Source organism: Lagenorhynchus albirostris, chromosome 6 (genome assembly GCF_949774975.1).
Source record: "Lagenorhynchus albirostris chromosome 6, mLagAlb1.1, whole genome shotgun sequence".
Taxonomy (NCBI): domain Eukaryota; kingdom Metazoa; phylum Chordata; class Mammalia; order Artiodactyla; family Delphinidae; genus Lagenorhynchus; species Lagenorhynchus albirostris.
Genome location: NC_083100.1, coordinates 61,606,775 through 61,626,677, shown reverse-complemented (window position 1 = coordinate 61,626,677; position 19,903 = coordinate 61,606,775). Strand labels below are relative to the sequence as shown.

Below are 19,903 nucleotides of genomic sequence, written 5' to 3'. Positions count from 1 at the left end.
GTTTAAGAAGTTGCCTGAATTTTGGGAACAGGTGCATTTTTGGAGGTTTTCTATTCTGCTAAGTTAGTCTCGTAGTTATAGGCATGAGGTTGGTATGGAACACGGTGTGGGGCTAATCCCATGTCTTATTTGCTATGTACTTTCTCTTTCTAAAAGATATAAAAATTTATAGAGTGTAAGTTCCACAGACTTCTCAGTACAGTTCATGGACTACAAAATAACTGATAATCAATTAATAGACTTTGAAAGGATGGCACTTTGTAAGCATTGCTTTGACTTCCCAGTGGGATTATATAAGATGGAGGGATGCAAAACACACAGAGAGAAGTGTCCATAAATGATAAATAGTATTTCTCACAGCCTCCTCACCTTCCCTTCTCCAGCGCCAGTACTGCAGGTTCTTATTAACGTCTAAATGTTCTTTACATAGAAGCTCTTGGAGAAAAAAAAAAAACAAAACTTTTCTTATGGCCTCCATGTGCTCTGAGTGACTCATTGGAGCCTGAAGTCCTTTCTCCCCCCTTCCCCCCTCTCCCCATGCTCCCAGCCTCTCTCTCATGAAATTAACCATTGATCTGAAAGTCAAGGGATGCAAATCCAGAGAAAACTGGAAGCATTCCAGGGCCCACAAATACAAAGTTAATTACCTAAGGAAAACTACAAGAAAGACTTTTGTTTTCCACCAAAATCTCCTCCCCAGGCTGTTAGTTATGTCGTACATGGACCCGATCGATATATGAGGGCTTGAGAACCAAAGTCCCTTGGAATAAATTAATCTGTCAGGGAAAGAAATAAACAAAGAACAAATTAACATGTTTTAAGACATTGCTTAAATTTTCATAAATATAGACCTTGAGATGGGATGATGAGTTCCCAGGGGCCAGAGCTAATATTTGGTTGTAATTAAGAGTTGCTCTTTCATGTTTTGTCTGATGTAGGTGGGAAATTGGCCACGTGTTTGCTGAGTTCCTTGCTCATGCTTCTTCACAAATGCCTCTGTTTACTTCATTAATAAGAAATGGATGTCTCAAAAATTACACTAGCACACTTATCTTGTTTCACTTCTAGCTAATATTAAAATCACGAAATGCTACACACACACACACATACACACACACACACCCCATATAAGCATGATTTTTTTTATAAGCATGATATATTTTTTTTACATCTTTATTGGAGTATAATTGCTTTACAATGGTGTGTTAGTTTCTGCTTTATAACAAAGTGAATCACTTATACATATACATATGTTCCCATATCTCTTCCCTCTTGCGTTTCCCTCCCTCCCACCCCTCCAGGCGGTCACAAAGCACCGAGGTGATCTCCCTGTGCTATGCAGCTGCTTCCCACTAGCTATCTACCTTACGTTTGGTAGAGTATATATGTCCATGCCTCTCTCTCGCTTTGTCACAGCTCACCCTTCCCCCTCCCCATATCCTCATATGCTCTAGTAGGTCTGTGTCTTTATTCCTGTCTTACCCCTAGGTTCTTCATGACATTTTTTTTTCTTAAATTCCATATATATGTGTTAGCATATGGTATTTGTCTTTCTCTTTCTGACTTACTTCATTCTGTATGACAGACTCTAGGTCTATCCACCTCATTACAAATAGCTCAATTTCGTTTCTTTTTATGGCTGAGTAATATTCCATTGTATATATGTGCCACATCTTCTTTATCCATTCATCTGTCGATGGACACTTAGGTTGCTTCCATGTCCTGGCTATTGTAAATAGAGCTGCAGTGAACATTTTGGTACATGACTCTTTTTGAATTATGGTTTTCTCAGGGTATATGCCCAGTCCAAATACAGAACTTTAAGGATAGGATTCCTCCATGCATTATATCCACAATGTTCTATCTCTGGGTATTTGCATGTCTCTTTTTAAACAAGCTCTGTTCTGTGTGACTGTACCTTTAATTAAAACACGATTTCTGGGCTTCCCTGGTGGCGCAGTGGTTGAGAGTCCGCCTGCCCATGCAGGGGACACGGGTTCATGCCCTGGTCTGGGAAGATCCCACATGCCGTGGAGCGGCTAGGCCCGTGAGCCATGGCCACTGAGCCTGCGCGTCCGGAGCCTGTGCCCCACAACGGGAGAGGCCACAACAGTGAGAGGCCCGCAAACCCCCCAAAAAATAAAATAAAATAAAAACACCACGATTTCTGACAGGCTAGCCACTAATGGATGTAAATTTGTCCAAAGTTTACTAAAAATTATCCAAATCCCAACTCTCAGAATCTTGTGTTTCTACTGGTCTGCTAACCACCTTGATTTCTTTACCAATTGATGTCTATTGCCTGGGTCAGCAGGCAATGTCACCTGACCGTCCACTCCACTCTGGTGACCCTGAATCTGAGAGACCACAGTATCTTAGATCTTCATTTTCACTTTTTCCCTTTCCCAGGCATCTGTAAACTTGCCAAAAGCTCCATGAGGATAATTTTAGCTACTATTCATTCTTAACAATACCAGAAGAGTACATCCACCATGTAAAAAACAAATACAACCCTGAGTCCTTTTCCTTGCACTGGCTGCTTTGTTATCAGAACTTAAAGGTATACCAAAGACCAGTGTTAGAATCGTACAATAATGAGCTGGAATGCAAATTCCTCTGCAAATTCAACTATAATATTAATGATTCTTACAAAGTGATTAGCAGCTTGTTCTAAACTAGTATTGTAATATATCTTAAAGATCATGTTATGAGGCTTCTTTATTCTATAAGCCTACAATCTATGACCAAAAGAAATAAAATTCTGTATTTTAAACATTTTTTCTTTCTTATTTATAGATAAGGTGAAGAGGGAGGGGGACCCAAAAGTCTAAAAAGAAAAAGAAGAGAAAAGCAACTTAATGAATAATATGACCTGAGTCAGTGACCAGGTAGATGCAATTGTGACATCTGTGACTGCCTGTATCTGCCACCTCTTTGTACAGATTACCTTAGAATGACCTTAGGAAGTGAGCCATGACTTGTTTTTAAATTTTTATTGTGTCAAAAATTACAGCTTGAATGATCAACTTGTGCATATCCTAAGTAAAGCTGTCAGGTTTTCTCTTTTTCATCACAGATTGGATTATAATGCACAGACTACAGTTAAATGTGTTATTTGCTATGAACTCTGCCCCACACTTCAGGCTTCACAATTGCTGGTACCTCATTATCCAGCTTGGGTGTTCTGATCACTAGCCACTAGCAAACCATTAGTCAGAGTTTCTTGGGCTGGTCCCACCTCAGGTGCCAATGACTGGTCCATTATGGCCAGGGATTGACCTGGAAATGTGGCTACCTGGACCTACTCTCAAAAAGGAAGGACCCACTTGGAAAACGACATCACTGTTCATGTTTGTATCTCCAAGAAAGGGGTCTCCATGAAGTCCTTTTTTAAAAAAATCCAGCTTTGACAGCCTCTGTCCTTCCAGATGGTGCACAGAGCCAAGCCTGTCAGAGACCCTTAGTCTCCTGCTGCCTTTTAATGCTGCTCCTTGATTGCTAATGACCCCCAGCTGGACTGGCTCCTCAACCCATTTAACCCCTCCCTGCTGGGTCCCCATCTCACGCAGGGTGAGAGGCAGTGAGAGCTGGAAGTGGGAAGGTGCCAAGCCATCCAGGAACTCCCGCCCTTCCAGAGCTGGTGGCATGTTTCCCGGCGCCATCACGCATGTCCAAGGTTGCTCCAGTGGAGAGCTCCTGTTAACATGATTTTCACTCTGTTGTCAGATAAATGCTACCAGGCTTCAGATTGTTAAAATTTCATTTGACTAAGCCAGCAAACACTGAAAGAGCATTTCCTGTAGGGTTCAAGAGTTGAGGACTACTGATATGAATCCCCTGAAATATGTTAGTTTGGAAACTTAAAATTAAATTGCACTGGAACTGTCTTTTAGTCTGGTCGAACTTAGTGATCAGAGCAGATCGTATGTGTCAGTATACAAAGTCACTACAAAGAAACCTGAGTGAAGGTGATAATTTCCTTGTCTCGGCCTAAATCACTGTATAACACAGGAGATACCCATTTCAGGTATGCGGATAATAGCTGTATTTACTTTGGTTAAGCTTGGCTTGTTTTTTTTTTGTTTGTTTGTTTTTTGCGGTATGTGGGCCTCTCACTGTTGTGGCCTCTCCCGTTGCAGAGCACAGGCTCCGGACGCGCAGGCTCAATGGCCATGGCTCACGGGCCCAGCCGCTTCGCGGCATGTGGGATCTTCCCGGACTGGGGCATGAACCCGTGTCCGCTGCATCGGCAGGCGGACTCTCAACCACTGCGCCACCAGGGAAGCCCTTGGCTTGTTTTTTTGCAACATGCTGGAATGTATTTTTTGCAACATACTGGTCACGTGACTCAGAGAAGGGGGATTTAAAAGGGAAGAAAGCTGATGACATTAATTTGTTGAAAGATCTTGAGTCCAGTGGAGAAACTCAAACTCAGATCTCTCCGGACCTACTCATGACAAAATAACCTTCAATGAGAACAGAGGGAAGTGGAGAGCTTGAGAGGTCATTATTCTGTGTATGGTTTCGTAAAGGGTTTTCATTAATCTCATATCAAATTGTAAGAAAACAAGGCAAAGAAATTAAATAATTCTATATGACCCTAAAGAACCAAAGTCTAAACTCTTGATCTGAGCAGAGAACTGGGAGCTTTGTGTCTCACTATTTTTATAAATCTTTAAATGTTTACTGGATAGTTGAACCAGATTTAATTTACAGTGAACTAAGGAATTTTTTTCCAACATGAAGCACAAGATAGGAAAATAACCCAAATGTAATTATTTTCTATTTAACTTTGTTTCCCCCAGACACTTCCTATTTTATTGGTTTTTTGGAGATTAAAACTGAAAGCACCAGAGTGATCTACTTTTTCACCACGAATACTGCATTGATCTCACTTTTGCATCTCATTAGTTTAATGCAAACAAAAGTCATACCTGTGATTTCATTTCGTCTGTTATTCACATTCTCTACTGTTGCCCACAGGTGTGCGCACACCTGCCAGTCATTTGTGTGTATAATTGCCCCGAACCAACTCATCCATACTAACGACTGCTCTCTACCTGTAAAAATATTTTAGAATTTATGAACCTTGGTGGGTGTTTGTACAGCTGTACGATATTAACCGGTACATTGCAGTTTTTGCTCACAGCTGGGGAAAGACTAAGTAACTGGTTAAAATGTGGTCTTTTAGTCCATCAGTGACCAAATGATCCAGAAAGGGGTTCGGATAAGGCCACCTGGTGCAGCATTGCTTTTTAAATGAGTGAATTGCGTTAGAATAAAGTTCTGGTATAGTTATGGAGAATTTTCCTCCCTGAAGCCCTGAATGCATTTTGTTTGGTCATCTTTAAATTCCAACAAGCCAGTAAGGTCAACAGCATTTATGTCCATTTTGCAGATGAGGTACTAAGAGGCCAAGCGGCAGGAAATCTGCAGCCACGGCATCTTAAAGTTGGCAGGGACCTTAAAGAGGCTCTCAACTAATGGTTCTCACCCTTTACCTGCTTTCACACTGGTTTCATGCAACAAACGTCCATCACGTACATCTTTCACTGCACACAGTTGCTCACACATTGGGAAGGAGCATGACTCCTAGGAGAACAGCTCAGAATCTCCAGGCAAGAACAGCTGTAATGTCCCACATCACCACCCTCTTGAAAAAATCACTATATCAGTCCAACCCCCTGTTTCACAGATAAAACATGGCAGCCCAGGGGGCTAAGCAATTCACCCAAGGTCACATACCAGTAAGTTCCAGAACCTGAACTACACCCAGGCCTTCTGACCCCAAGTCCAGTGCTGGTGTCGCTACAGCTGACCGGCCCTTTGCACGCTAACAGCAGGTACCGGAACCAGGTACCCAATTTAGAGAGCCAGGCAGAGCTGGGGATGAACACCCCGGAATCCCCTGCCACGAGGAATCAAAGACCCATTCACAATTAGTATAGTAAAAACCAGCACTATCTGGTGTCCCATATCCTCAAGCATTCAAAATGTCGTTCCAATCTTCAAAGACATTCTTCCGTTCCATTTTTATCTGCTTTTACCTAGGACATTGTTTCCCAGCTTCCGAGGAGTTCACTAGGTGATTTGCATCTCATTAGGAGCTCCAGAAATGATATCTCCCAGCCTGCTGCCTGGCGCCGTGGGTCCACTAAGCATCAGATACAGGTTTTAGATTTTTTTTTTTATGTTGACATTTTTGAAAAAGCTGAATTAATGCTGTTTTCCCACTGGGCACAGTTTGGGTGGCCATTTTGGCCTTAATTCCTGCCCCCCCGCCACAGGACCAAAGTTAGAGAAGAGCCATTGTCAGGGAGGGTACAGAGGAAGTCAGTCATCCCACATGAAGACACCTGGCTGGAAAGGAATATTGTGAGACATCAAAATAAGCAGTTAGAAAACTCCTAAAAGCAGAGAGATGGGACATGATACAAACAATCTGACCCCTATGCAAAGTAAAACAAAAAGAAAACCAACAGCAACCCATTAGACTCTGTATAACTGATTCTAAGCTTGCACATTTTAAACATTTTTGTCTAGTTTCAAATCTCCTGACACCTGAGTTTTATGTTTTGCTTTAAAAGGAGTCTTACTAGGTCCAAAAGGCTTTTCAGCTTTGTCATGCATTCATACTGAACCCTCGAGAAGAGCACTGAGCAGCATCGTACCTCTGGAAACCAGACATGTTTCCATGATCAGCAAAACTGTTCTCTTGGAATAAGAGAAATGATTTTCCCAGTGTCCAGGGAAATTAATGTCTGCTTTGGGCTCAAGCCATTTGATGCAGCTTCCAGTGCAAAGAAAATGCTTGACGATGCCGGGAGCTCTACTGGAGATGCTTCCCCTTCCTAGAATTCCTTCTGCCATCTCAAAACCTCTCCGACCCTAGGCCAACTTTTCAAGATGCAGCTAGCTAATCTGCAAAATCAACCTAAGCTCTTAGGAAAGAGTTAAATATCAGGGTTTTTCCAACCCTGGCTACAAATTAAAATCATCTGAAAGGGGGAGGGTTTTTTTTTTTTGCAGTACGCGGACCTCTCACTGTTGTGGCGTCTCCCGTTGCGGAGCACAGGCTCCGGACGCGCAGGCTCAGTGGCCATGGCTCACGGGCCCAGCCGCTCCGCGGCATGTGGGATCCTCCCAGACCGGGGCACGAACCCGTATCCCCTGCATCGGCAGGCGGACTCCCAACCACTGTGCCACCAGGGAAGCCCGGGAGGGTCATTTTTTAAACAATAAAAATGCCAGAGACCTAACCCTAACCAACTGAATTAGGACCTCCAGGGATAAGGCTGAGGCGTCAGTGTTTTTCAAAAGGCTTTCAGGTGATACTAATGTACAACCAGGACGGAGAATCACTCTCATATAACAAGAATCACGACAACCCCTTAGGCGCACCTGCTCTGCCTCTGGGTGCCACGCTTTCTCTTTCCATACATTATCTGTCATCCTCACTACAGCCTTACTTGCGTGATCATCATCAGTGAGTTCAGACTTCTAACAAGTGCTAGAGATGGGATTCATAGTCAGGTTTTTCTGACTTCTTTTTTCTTCTGTAACATTCATGTTTCTGAAAGTGTGGGACATGGACCTCTGGTGGTCTGCAGGTTGATTTTACATGGTGTGTGGATGTGACCTTAAATAACACTGAATTGTGTAGAAGAAAGTTACTCCTTTTACAGTCCTCAGTTTAAATTCTTCAGGTTAAGGAGAAAGCCATAGTGATGTTAGTATGTCTTACGTTCCTCTCACATTTACTCACCTGTCTTTTTAACAAACCTTTAAGAAGCCCAGAATGTTCTGTGGGAAACAGAACCTAGCTCAGCTGTGAGAATATTATTTTGTTCTTACTGTATTTACTTTACAGTTTACTTCTATTTATGGCAAATGACACGTGTTTTCCCTTTACAGTAGTAGTTTCATTTTTAAAGAAATGTATTTAAGAGAAAAAGAAATTGGCTGATTTTAAAATATTAAATAAAGAATAGTACAGGTGTCTCGAATATAGCAAAAAATACTGAAGTGGCAGATGAATGCAGAAGTTTGAGAAATACTTTCCCACAACATGGTAATTTTGAAAAATGGGCATCTCTACATCTACTAGCCAATGGGACCTCTCATCCTTTCACACCAGACAGGCAACTAGTTCCATCCTTTTTAGGTCCAGCTGGGACCTTTGAACTTTGCTGCTGCTTCAAACTCAAGAGGAATCCTGAAACACAAATGGCTAATAACATGGGAAGGGGGAAAGGAAGGGCACTTACCCTCTCAAGTAATCAATGAAATGCAAATCAAAAAAATGACGTGCCATTTTTTCACCTATTGAATTGTCAGGCTTTTTCTTAAAGATGCTGACCCATGCTGGTGAAGGCCTTCAAAAACAGGTAATATCAGGTACAGGTGGTAGAAGTATATTTTGCTACCCACTTCCTAGAAGGCAATTGGAAATAAAATTTTAAGTTTTTAAAATATGTATAGTCTTCGGCCAGTAATTCCACTTCTAGGGATTTATCCTAAGAAAATAATGTGAATTATCAAAGATCAAACTATAAGTATGTTCCTCACAGCATTGCTTATTAGAGAAAAACATTGGAAACAACTTCCATGCCCCAAACAGGAAACTGTATAAGTTAATCACGGTTCATTCATAAAATGAAATAGCATGCAGCTATTAGAAATGATGCCATTTAGACTAAACTGGAAGACAGATAAGAAACTTGTTCCATCATTTGCTGCTATTATGGGAATGGGATTGGGGTTTTTTTTTTTTTCACTGCTTAACTTATTTGAACATCATGTTCATTCATTACTTTAAAAAATGTAACTCTAGAAGTATAATACTATTTTTAAAGTAGATTAAATCATGGGAAAACATTTATGACTTTATTGTTAAGTGTGGGGAAAAGTAGTAACAAATTAGATGAATGATTAAGTTTTGGTTTTGCTTTTTCTGGCTAAAAAAGTGAATACATATTCCTAGAAAAAATATTGAAAGGATATTAAGAAAAAAATACTTAATGAACCTTGTTTTTAAAAGGCCAATTTCATCGCCCTCCTTGGTAGACTAAGGTTCCCCAGAGATGTCCCAGGATAAGAAAGTCCTTGGCAATAATATTCTAATTGACAGAAACAAAGAGTGGACCACAGAGATACAACAGACCTTAACAAGAATGATGAATAGTAACCATTCATTCATTCATTCATTCATTGTTTGTTGAGTGTGTGCCAGGACCTGAGCTGTGAAATCGTTTTAGCGGAAGTTATTACCACTTCCCTAACTAATAAGGGGAGAATTCCATATAGAAAATTTATAACTCCACCATCTTCCACAGGCACTAATTTAACTCAGGGATATTTTCTTTGTAGCAATTTTGCAATTTTGAAGAAGATTGTTCATGACATAACATGGCAACTGGGAAAATTTGTAGCTTTCCTTTCATCTTAGAAAGGAAGATCTGAATTACATGCACCCCAGGAGAAAATCTCTCTTTCTGGTTGTATGTGTGTGTTTTACAAAAGCCTACTGAATTCCTTCGTCCCTCCCGAAGTTAGATGTGGTAAGGTGAAAACTTATAAGAACGTCTCATTTAAAGAAAAAGCATTGTAATAGAGGCCATGGCCTGGGCCTTGAGGTTTGAATCAAAAGACCTGAGTCCAAGGCTTAGGCCCTGAGGGGAGACCAGCAGAGGGCCCCAAGCTCCCTGGGCTTCAGACCCCTTAGATATAAAAGCAAGGAGCCTAACCACAGAGGTTATCATCCTCCATGTCATAACTTAAAATTGAATTATCTCTGAACTACCAGACATAATTTCTCCCCTTCTACTCCCTGTCAAGGCTCTGAGCATCCCTGACATAGCCCATGCCTCAGCAGATCAGGAGCAAATGCTTTACAACACACTGGTTGTTTATCTGAATTTCAAATCTAGCTCAGTGTCCTTTTTTTTTTTTCCTAAATCTGGCAACCCTAATTCCATAGATTTCATAATTCCATAATTTTCCAAAGACTGCATTTTTAAGGTAGTGCAGATTATTGCAGACTTTCTGCCAGTGTGGTTGTTATTGGGAAGGGAAGATTTAAGATGGTCTAGTACCTTGTCTCTCAGCCATGGCTGCACATTAGAACCACCTAAGGAGATAAAATATGTGTTTATATATATATATATATATATATATATATATATATATATATATGTATGTATGTATATGAGATAGATAGATAGATAGATAGATAGATCGACCTATCAAGGTCCTGATCTGAGCACTGGTATTTTAAAAAGCTGAACATCTACTGTAGTGTGAAGAAAATGACCCTAAGTAGGGTGTATCTCGTAACTCTGTACAGGATTTGCCATCTGTAAATCTGGAACGCTGAACACTGTGTTTGCCTCAAGGGCTCAGGGGGATGCTTTACTTGGCAAGTGACGCTGGGAATGCCTCATCCACAAAATGGCAATCAGATCAGCAGTCATACTGCTCAGAAAGTATCCCTGTCTGCAGAGGCCTTCAAGCACAGTGCAAAGACTATGGCTCTCCCAGTATGCCCTCTCCCAAGAACCCTGCTCACTGCCTGCCCACTCCTCAGGGACCTGGAATCCATACTGTCCCACCCAGGACGGGGACTATTTGGGCTGCATGTGCCATCCTGCCGTCCCTGTGGTTGTCCTTCCCCTGCTGCAAGCCCAGCTAGGAAATTTACCAGGACTGGCACATCTGTGATGGGTGATGGAAAGTGAAACTAAGTGTTAGGGGACAATGTTAGGCAAGAGCCTTTGTGGCCAAAATAGCTGTAACTCAGCAAGTCAAATAGAGTAAAGGAAGTCATTTCTTTCTTCATCTCTGAGACCCTGAGAGAAAACAAAAAGCCTCATTTGTAACTAAAATTGTGTTTGAGTTAGGGTTGCCAGATTTAGGGGGAAAAAAGTACACCTGGCTAGATCTGAATTTCAGATTAACAACCAATCACTTTTTAGTATAAGTATGTCCTGAATATATACTTACACTCAGAAGGTATTGGTTGTTTATCTGAAATTCAAATTTAACTGGGTACCCTGTATTTGATCTGGCAACTCTAGTTTGGATATACCTGCATGTTCAATAAAGAAAATTGAAATATTAAATTTCCAAACCAGTTGTTTAAAGTTACGGAACAAAGCTATCAACTAAATTCAGCCATTTGTCTCTCACCAAGGACTTGGCCAGTTGTGCCGCCACACAGTGATCTGGAATTAGGGAATAAGGAGTATGCATTTCCTGGTGCTCTTGAAACTCTCTCCATATTTCTTCCATTTTCTGACAGATTTCTCTCCAGTTTATTATAGAGCTCTGTGACAACTCAGAAGAGAAGGGTGTATTCAAGGTCTCAACTATGAAATCAAAAAGTGCAGGGGGAAAAGAAATGTACAGGGGTTCCTGAAAGGAAAGAGAACCTATGTTAAGCTCAAGCTGGTATCCATGATATGATATACTTTTATAAAGCACAACAGGTAGGTAGCACCCAGAGTATTACAAACTGGAGAATTTGGCCTGGCTTAACAAATATTTATGTGAGATGGAAGTTGGCTACTTACAGAATATGAACATCATTGTCTTCAAAGTAATAACTCATATTCTAATGTATATCTTCAAACTTGAACTGCCCAGCTTATCTACATAAACTAGTCAAATGAACTAGGAAAGTGCCAGGTAACCCTATTGTTTTGTATCTCCTATGAGCAAACTGGCTCAAGAGCCAGAAGACAGAGGTTAAGCTTCCACTCTGCCACGTACAGATTTAGCCTTTCTTACCTATAGTTTCTTTATATATTGAAAGAAATCATAATTTTTGTCCAACATGCCTCATTTTTTATTTTTAACTCTTTAAGGGAAAAAAATCATGACAAACTTCTCAAAGTGCACACATATTTAGATTTAATCAGTGTGCCATATGCTATTTTGTATTTGCTTCTTTTTCTGAACTTTGAATTTTCATCTATCAGTATCATACCCATATTTATCCTCATTGGTGCCTTTATGGTATGACATCATATTTATATCTCAGAGTTAACTTGTCCCCAATTATCAAATATTTATCATGTTTCTAGCTTTTTTCTGTTAAAGAAAGTATTGTTCTAGCTTTTTTCTGTTAAAGTATTATATCCATCTTCATACAAATGGTATTTTTTTCTCTTTTGGTTTACTTTGTTGGGACATGTTCCTTGGAACAAGTTGCTTAGCTTTTGTTATCTATTGTCAGGTAACTTCAGGAGAAGTGGAGCCTATGGACTCATCTGTGCACCTGGGGCCTCTCTCACACTGTCTTTTTACTTTTTGATTTATCCTAATTAATAGAAAGACAGTAGTAATTGCTTTAATTGAAGCTCTTTGTCAAGGTGGCTGAATGTTTTTCAATATCTCATATCATAATTGCATTTCAACATGTATAAATATTTCTCCATCTTTCTCTTGCCTCAGCCTTTCCACATTATGGATAATAGACTTCTGTGTCTATATTTTTAAATTTGTTTTTATCTTTTGTTGCACTTTCTTTCATCTTAAGGTTTTGTTACTGTCCATCATATAGAATACTTCACTTTAATATAATTGAACCCATCCTTGTCCCTAATATCTTCTTCCACATTTAAGATATATAGTCTATTTCATTTCCTTCTAAAGTTTTTATGGGAATGTTTAAAATGTTTAACTATATAGCTCATCTGGAATTTATTGTGGCTGGTGAGAATCAAGAAGTATATTGAGAAAAGTAAAAGATTTAGAATTAAAAAAAATTAATTTGAGTCCAACAGCAATAGCTATGGCCTTAGGCAAGTCACTTAACCTCTTAAGACTCAAGGTCCTCTATTAGACTGAAGGCAGGGACCTTGTCTTTTTCCTTGTTGTTTTCCCTACAATACTGAGCAAAGTTCTTTACATATAGAATAAGTTTTATAAGGTGTATATTTAAGTTACATTTTTTGCATATTGCTATCCAGTTGTTCCAACAGCAGTAATTGAATAATGATTTATTTCCCAATTATTTATTTGGCTGCTTGTGATCGATCATATATCAGTGATACTCAGATTTGTTCCAATGGCAAAGCACCTGGAAGTTGTGGCACTTCTTGCAAAACATCATGAAATATGGAGATATTAAAGTTAAAATAATGAAAATTAAAATTTGATGCTAGGGCTTCCCTGGTGGCGCAGTGGTTGAGAGTCCGCCTGCCGATGCAGGGGACGCGGGTTCATGCCCCGGTCCGAGAAGATCCCACATGCCCCGGAGCGGCTGGGCCCGTGAGCCATGGCCGCTGAGCCTGCGCGTCCGGAGCCTGTGCTCCGCAACGGGAGAGGCCACAACAGTGAGAGGCCCGCGTAACGCAAAAAAAAAAAAAAAAAAAAAAATTTGATGCTAAATCAGACACCAGCTTACATTAGATTCTAGTATGGTATAGATACCACCAGATACCAACAGTTTGTCTTAATTTATGGGAAATGTTAAAATAGGTAAAATTCAATCCAATAACTGAATTCTTTCTAAGAATCGGGAAAAGAACACCCACCTATGAAACAGCAAGTTCATCAAGAGCAAAAGTTGAGAACCACGTCTTATAGTAAGCATTCCCAGTTAAGAATATAAAATAAAAGCTTCTGATCAATTGTAAACTTTACATAAAGTCCGACTGAATGGGGCTGAACGTCAGCTGAACCCCAAAACTATTTAAGATCAGTCTTTTGAGTTGTCAAGTTTGGAATTCCTGTAATAGTAGAAAGTCTAAGAGGGAGTAGATGTCAGATCTCCAGTGCATGCTCACACCGGCAACCTTAACTCTAGATGTTTCTGTTCATTAGTCTATGAATCAGAGGAGATAACAAAAGAACCTCACAACCTTATGTTCTACCATATTACAGAATATGAACTTCATAAAGCGTATGGAGGTAGGTATGTTGGAACTATCAGAAAGTACCCTTATCAATTCTGGATTCCTTGTACTCTGAGGATGACGCCAGTACAAGAGGCTTGAATCCTGTTCTCTGCACAGTTCCTGAAGATGTGGACAGGGATGTCTGTTAAGGTTATTGGAACCTTCTGCAAGCACCATCATATGGCTATGCTAATTAATATTTTTTCATGGAGCTTACTTTTACTTAAATTTGACTTTTTTTTTTTTTTTTTTTTTTTTTTGCCGTACGCGGGCCTCTCACTGTTGTGGCCTCTCCCGTTGCGGAGCACAGGCTCCGGACGCGCAGGCTCAGCGGCCGTGGCTCACGGGCCCAGCTGCTCCGCGGCATGTGGGATCTTCCCGGACCGGGGCACGAACCCGTGTCCCCTGCATGGGCAGGCGGACTCTCAACCACTGCGCCACCAGGGAAGCCCTAAATTTGACTTTTTAAAACAATTTTTTTATTAAGAAAGACAATATGCTGTAGTCTTTTTTTTTAACTGCCAGAACAGGAGGTAAGAGATCTAAGGTTGGGTCCCCGCTCTGCCACTTGAACTGGGGTGTGTCATTCATTTTTTCCTTTTGTGAAAAAATGGGTATTTAGAATGGATGGTTCCTAAAGTCCTGTATGGTTCTAATAGTCTTGTTCAAACATAGATATGTTCCAATTCAAAAAAAAAAAAAGACGCAAAACTTCATACTTAGGAAATTGATAATTCACTCTTCATTGTGGTCCTTGCTGAGTCATTCTTCACTTAGAAAATTCCCCTAGAATTTCCTTGTATAGTAGGAATCTCTAATGAAATCAAGCTATGATTCCAAATACAAAGCTCCAACTCTTTTTTATAAATAATTAGTTTATGGTATACCCTTGGTCCAAGAAAGTGATATGTCTTCTCCAAACCATGACATTCATGAGCAATATTTTATGGTGGCTGTGTTTGCGTGCATGCAGGCACGCGCACGCGCGCACGCTTGTGTGTGTTGGCAAGAAGTTAGAACTGCTGAATCCTGATTCAGATATAGTGCCAAAAGGACAGCAGATTTCATGAAAATCATCTGCTTGGAAGGGAAATAAATCATGACTTTGTTGGACCTGTGGTTTCTTAATTTCTAGTACACTCTTGGTCCAAGGTTCCAAAATCAGGACTAACACGGAGAGGCTGCTCCCTGAAATCGTGCAATCATCCTTTCCCCTTCTCCTTTACACTACCTCCAGAGACTGCATGGATCAGTGGTATTGTTCAAAGCATTTCAGAAAATACTAGCTCAAGCCATTTGCCCTCCAAAATGTATCCCCCCCAAAATGTATCCCACCAAAAGGTTTGCTTCTCATCTACCCAAGAGTGTGTGTGCTCCAGATGTCTTTGAACTCTCACTGTAGGATGTGGTGCAAACTGCCCCAGATTGCCTTCATTGCCTTAACTGAGTTATCTCACCAAGAGGGCATTCTCTACTCTACAAAGGCTGACCACCAACCTCTACTTCACCAGCATGGACAAACCAATTTTCTTTCCTTCACTCTTGACTGCTGACTCAGATAAGAAAGATGTAGGCAAAGTCCTCGACAGCTGCCCTTGTTTACACTTAGCAATCTGTGTGTGTTTGTGTGTGTGTGTGTTTAGCATGATATTTCTCCTAATATTAGCAAAGCTCTAACGTGCCCGTTAAAACAGGACAGAGTTTCTGCTATGTGCATTTATGTGATGAGCGATTTTACACTCAGTTTTTCCAAAACCTCAGATGCTTTACAGTAAAGTTTTGCTATCCTGTTGCAGATTCAGAAAACGGTCTTGCACAGAAGCAGCGAACACCTCACCGAAGATGTCAGCAGCCCAAAATGTTGAGTAGTCCTGAGGACACCATGTACTATAACCAGTTAAATGTGAGTTCAAAGTGGCCATAAAGCTGTTTCACTGGCTTTGTTTCCAGTTAATAATTCTGTTATTAATACCTGTTCCAGCCCCTCCAGCCCCGCCCCCACTCTCTTATACTCTCCTCTTGAACATGTGCTTAGGCCCTTTATCTGTTGCTTTCATGTCAGGATGTCTGCCTTCACGGTGAATAATTGATGTGGTTTATCAAAGACGAGCAAGATGCATGCTTCATCAGGCTCACTTGAGCCCTTTGATCAAAAAAATTATGCTGTGACTTCTGATATTATCAGCATCTGCTTGCATTCAACACAAAATCACTTTGAATTAAAAATTAACGACTTGCTGCTTTCCTTTGACTGTGTGTTCTTGGCCCTCTCCACAGGGAGCTCTAGAATATCAAGGGAGCAAGAGGAAGCCAAGAAAACTTGGGTAAATATCTGTCTTCTTAGTTCTAAGCAACTGTAAACAGAAGGGGTCCTTTGTGATATTATAGAAAATGCAAAACTTTCCAGAGAGGCTTCTAAAAATATGCAGTGGGGATATCACCACTATTATTGACACTGGAAACTACTTTTCACAGTAGCAAGTATACAAAACTTGAATCTATTCTGTCTGAAAAGACTGAAATTGCCACCAAAAGGCAAGTGTCATTTTTCATAATTATCCCAGGAAATTGTACTGTCCTCATAATTTGAGACGTGTATCAGGCTGTATAAAACTCTCCCACAAATCAGAGCACTCCATGCAGTGCAAATAGGCCGCTTCCCCACGTTCCCCTACCTGTGGGCCTTAAAGGTACACAAAGGATAATTTCCCCCAATGGTTAGCCAGGGACACTGCAGAGTTTGTGGCTGATTTGCTTGTTAGCATCTCGATTAAGAATAGGAGTGAGACCGGTCAGAATGGCCATCATCAAAAAATCTACAAACAATAAGTGCTGGAGAGGGTGTGGAGAAAAGGCAACCCTCTTGCACTGTTGGTGGGAATGTAAATTGATGCAGACACTATAGAGAACAGTATGGAGGTTCCTTAAAAAGCTAAAAATAGAACTACCATACAACCCAGCAATCCCACTGCTGGGCATATACCCTGAGAAAACCATAATTCAAAAAGAGTCATGTACCCCAATGTTCACTGCAGCTCTATTTACAATAGCCAGGACATGGAAACAACCTAAGTGTCCATCAACAGATGAATGGATAAAGAAGATGTGGCACATATACACAATGGAATATTACTCAGCCATAAAAAGAAATGAAATTGAGTTATTTGTAGTGAGGTGGATGGACCTAGAGTCTGTCATACAGAGTGAAGTAAGTCAGAAAGAGAAAAACAAATACCGTATGCTAACACATATATATGGAATCTAAAAAAAAAAAAATGTTCATGAAGAGCCTAGGGGCAAGATGGGAGTAAAGATGCAGACCTACTAGAGAATGGACTTGAGGATACAGGGAGGGCGAAGGGTAAGCTGGGACAAAGAGAATGACATGGACATATATACACTACCAAACGTAAAATAGATAGCTAGTGGGAAGCAGCCACATAGCACAGGGAGATCAGCTTGGTGCTTTGTGACCACCTAGAGGGGTAGGATAGAGAGGGTGGGAGGGAGGGAGACGCAAGAGGGAAGAGATATGGGGACGTATGTATATGTATAACTGATTCACTTTGTTATAAAGCAGAAACTAACACACCATTGTAAAGCAATTATACTCCAATAAAGATGTTAAAAAAAAAAAAAGGTACAGATGTAAAAGAAAAAAAAAGAATAGGAATGAGGTAGGTAATTGGTACTAGTCTGAGAAATAAAGATCAGGAAGGGAACTTTCTCATCTAGAGGGAACCAGACAAGTTAATTCACATAATTTAAGTTGCAATATGATTACAATTTCCAGATACCACTAAATTGGGCCCATTATTAGTGTGTGACCTAGATGTGAAAGGCTTTGTGGATCAGACACCAGTTCTCCGGGCTGGGGGACCCTGAGCTACCGTAAGCTGCCCCCCCCCGACTCAGTGTTGGGGCCCAACCCTGTTCCAAGTACTCACACAACTTAAGCTGCCCCATTGATGACTGCTGCACTTGTTTTCTTTTTCTGCTGAAACTCTTTCCTTTGTTGCAGCCAAATCAAAGTGCTTGATGGGGAAGATGACTATTACAAATCTCTGTCACCTGTGGGCTCTATCCCCGAGGAAGACAGCTCAGCCCACCCTCTCTTTTTTTCTTCATCCTCAAAGGGAGCATCTTCTGCTCAGCACTGAGTTGTACTTCCTGCCCCCCAAGTCTGTTGAGGGTAAGAACAATCATGGTAATTGACTGATTGTCATTTAATAAGGAAGTCGTGCAATGGAGTCAGCTTCTATGGACATGTGGTCTGTTCTGGAGCCTTACTGAACAATTTTCAGATTTCAAACCATTTTCTCCTACCTCTATCACCCTCCCCACATCTGCTGTGTAGCCTGACCTAGGCAGCCTCTCCTTTCCTCATCCCATGGGTCCCTGTGGGACACTGAGCACACCTCCACTACAGCAATAACCATCATTCATGCCCCCAACATCTAAGAGGGTATCAGTCTCACGTGTGGACACTGATGGTATTTCTTTATTTTTCCCACCATGTCATTCCATGCAGAATCCGCCCCTGTGGAAATCCAGGAGTCCCTTTCCTCCTCACGTCTACACTGCATCCCCTTCCCCTTTGCTGGTCTTTTCTACCCCATCCTGCCTCTCCCCAGGGTCAGGGCTCCATTGCTGAGTGCCCCCATCCTTGAGGAGTACACTCAAGGTCTCTGAGGCCAGGATAATTTTTCATGCTCAGGGGAGCCTGAATCTTTCAGGTTCTTCCTTTAAGACAAATGAACCCCTCTCTTGCTAATTATTATCCTGATAAAGCCTTTGCCTCTTTATTCTACCTTACCAAGACACCCCATCAACTTGGCAGTAAAAAGAAAGGAAAGAGATGGAAAGAAAATCTGGACCTGTCAGAGTCCATGTCACATCGTTTTGTAACTGTCCATTCTCTGGTTGGCTGTCTCCATGAGGCTGTGAGTGGCTGCAAGGGGAGCATTTTGTCTCGTCCACCTTTCTGTGCACAGAGCCTAGCACGGTGCCTTGCACAGAGAGGACATCCAGTAAATGCCCACCCTTGAGTGAGTGGAGAGACTTAGTTATACAACATATCTGACAGGAAAGTTACTTTCAATTATATGTGATAGACTATTAATCACTTTTCTTACACCATAAGCTCTGATTTTTCAATGAAGTTTGGCCTAGTCCTATTGTAATGATGTTTTACCATATATTATATTACTCAGTGTGATTCAATACAACAAGTGTTTTGAGTAACTACTCTGTGCACAACAATATGTGAGAGATTGCTGTGTGATATGAAAACCTAACAAGACCCTTTCTCTAGAAAAGATGTTCTTAACATCCTTCTTGCGGGGCGCCTTCAAGATGGCAGAGGAGTAAGACATGGAGATCAATTCCTCCCCACAAATACATCAAAACTATATCTACATGTGGAACAACTCCTACAGAACACATACTGAACGCTGGCAGAAGACCTCAGACTTCCCAAAAGGCACCCTCAGGTGACCTACACGCAGAGGCAGGGCCAAATCCAAAGCTGAACCCCAGGAGCTGTGCAAACAAAGCAGAGAAAGGGAAATCTCTCCCAGCAGCCTCAGGAGCAGTGGATTAAATCTCCACAGTCAACTTGATGTACCCTGCATCTGTGGAACACCTGAATAGACAAAGAATCATCACAAAATTGAGGAGGTGGACTTTGGGAGCAACTGTAGACTTGGGGCTTGCTTTCTGCATCTAGTTTGTTTTGGTTTTATGTTTATCTTTGTTTAGTATTTAGAGCTTATTATCATTGGTAGATTTGTTTATTGATTTGGTTGCTCTCTTCCTTTTTTTTAAATATATATATATATTTTTTTCTTTTTTCTCTTTTTGTGAGTGTGTATGTGTATGCTTCTTTGTGTGATTTTGTCTGTATAGCTTTTCTTTTGCCATTTGTCCTAGGGTTCTGAATGTCCTTTTTTTTTTTCTTTGTATCGTTTTTAGCACTTGTTATCATTGGTGGATTTTTTTGG

The 19,903-nt window shown here is 40.9% G+C and overlaps 1 protein-coding gene across 1 annotated transcript in view; it reads left to right on the top strand.

Moving 5' to 3' along the window:
* The window catches only part of MYO3B (myosin IIIB), a 388,019-nt gene extending 369,958 nt beyond the window's left edge, over nt 1-18,061 (top strand). The window contains exons 34-36 of the mRNA XM_060151181.1: nt 15,698-15,804; nt 16,179-16,225; nt 17,923-18,061. Coding sequence (XP_060007164.1) covers nt 15,698-15,804; nt 16,179-16,225; nt 17,923-18,061 — 293 coding nt within the window. The remainder of the gene's footprint in view (nt 1-15,697; nt 15,805-16,178; nt 16,226-17,922) is intronic.
* Nucleotides 18,062-19,903: the final 1,842 nt, after the last annotated feature.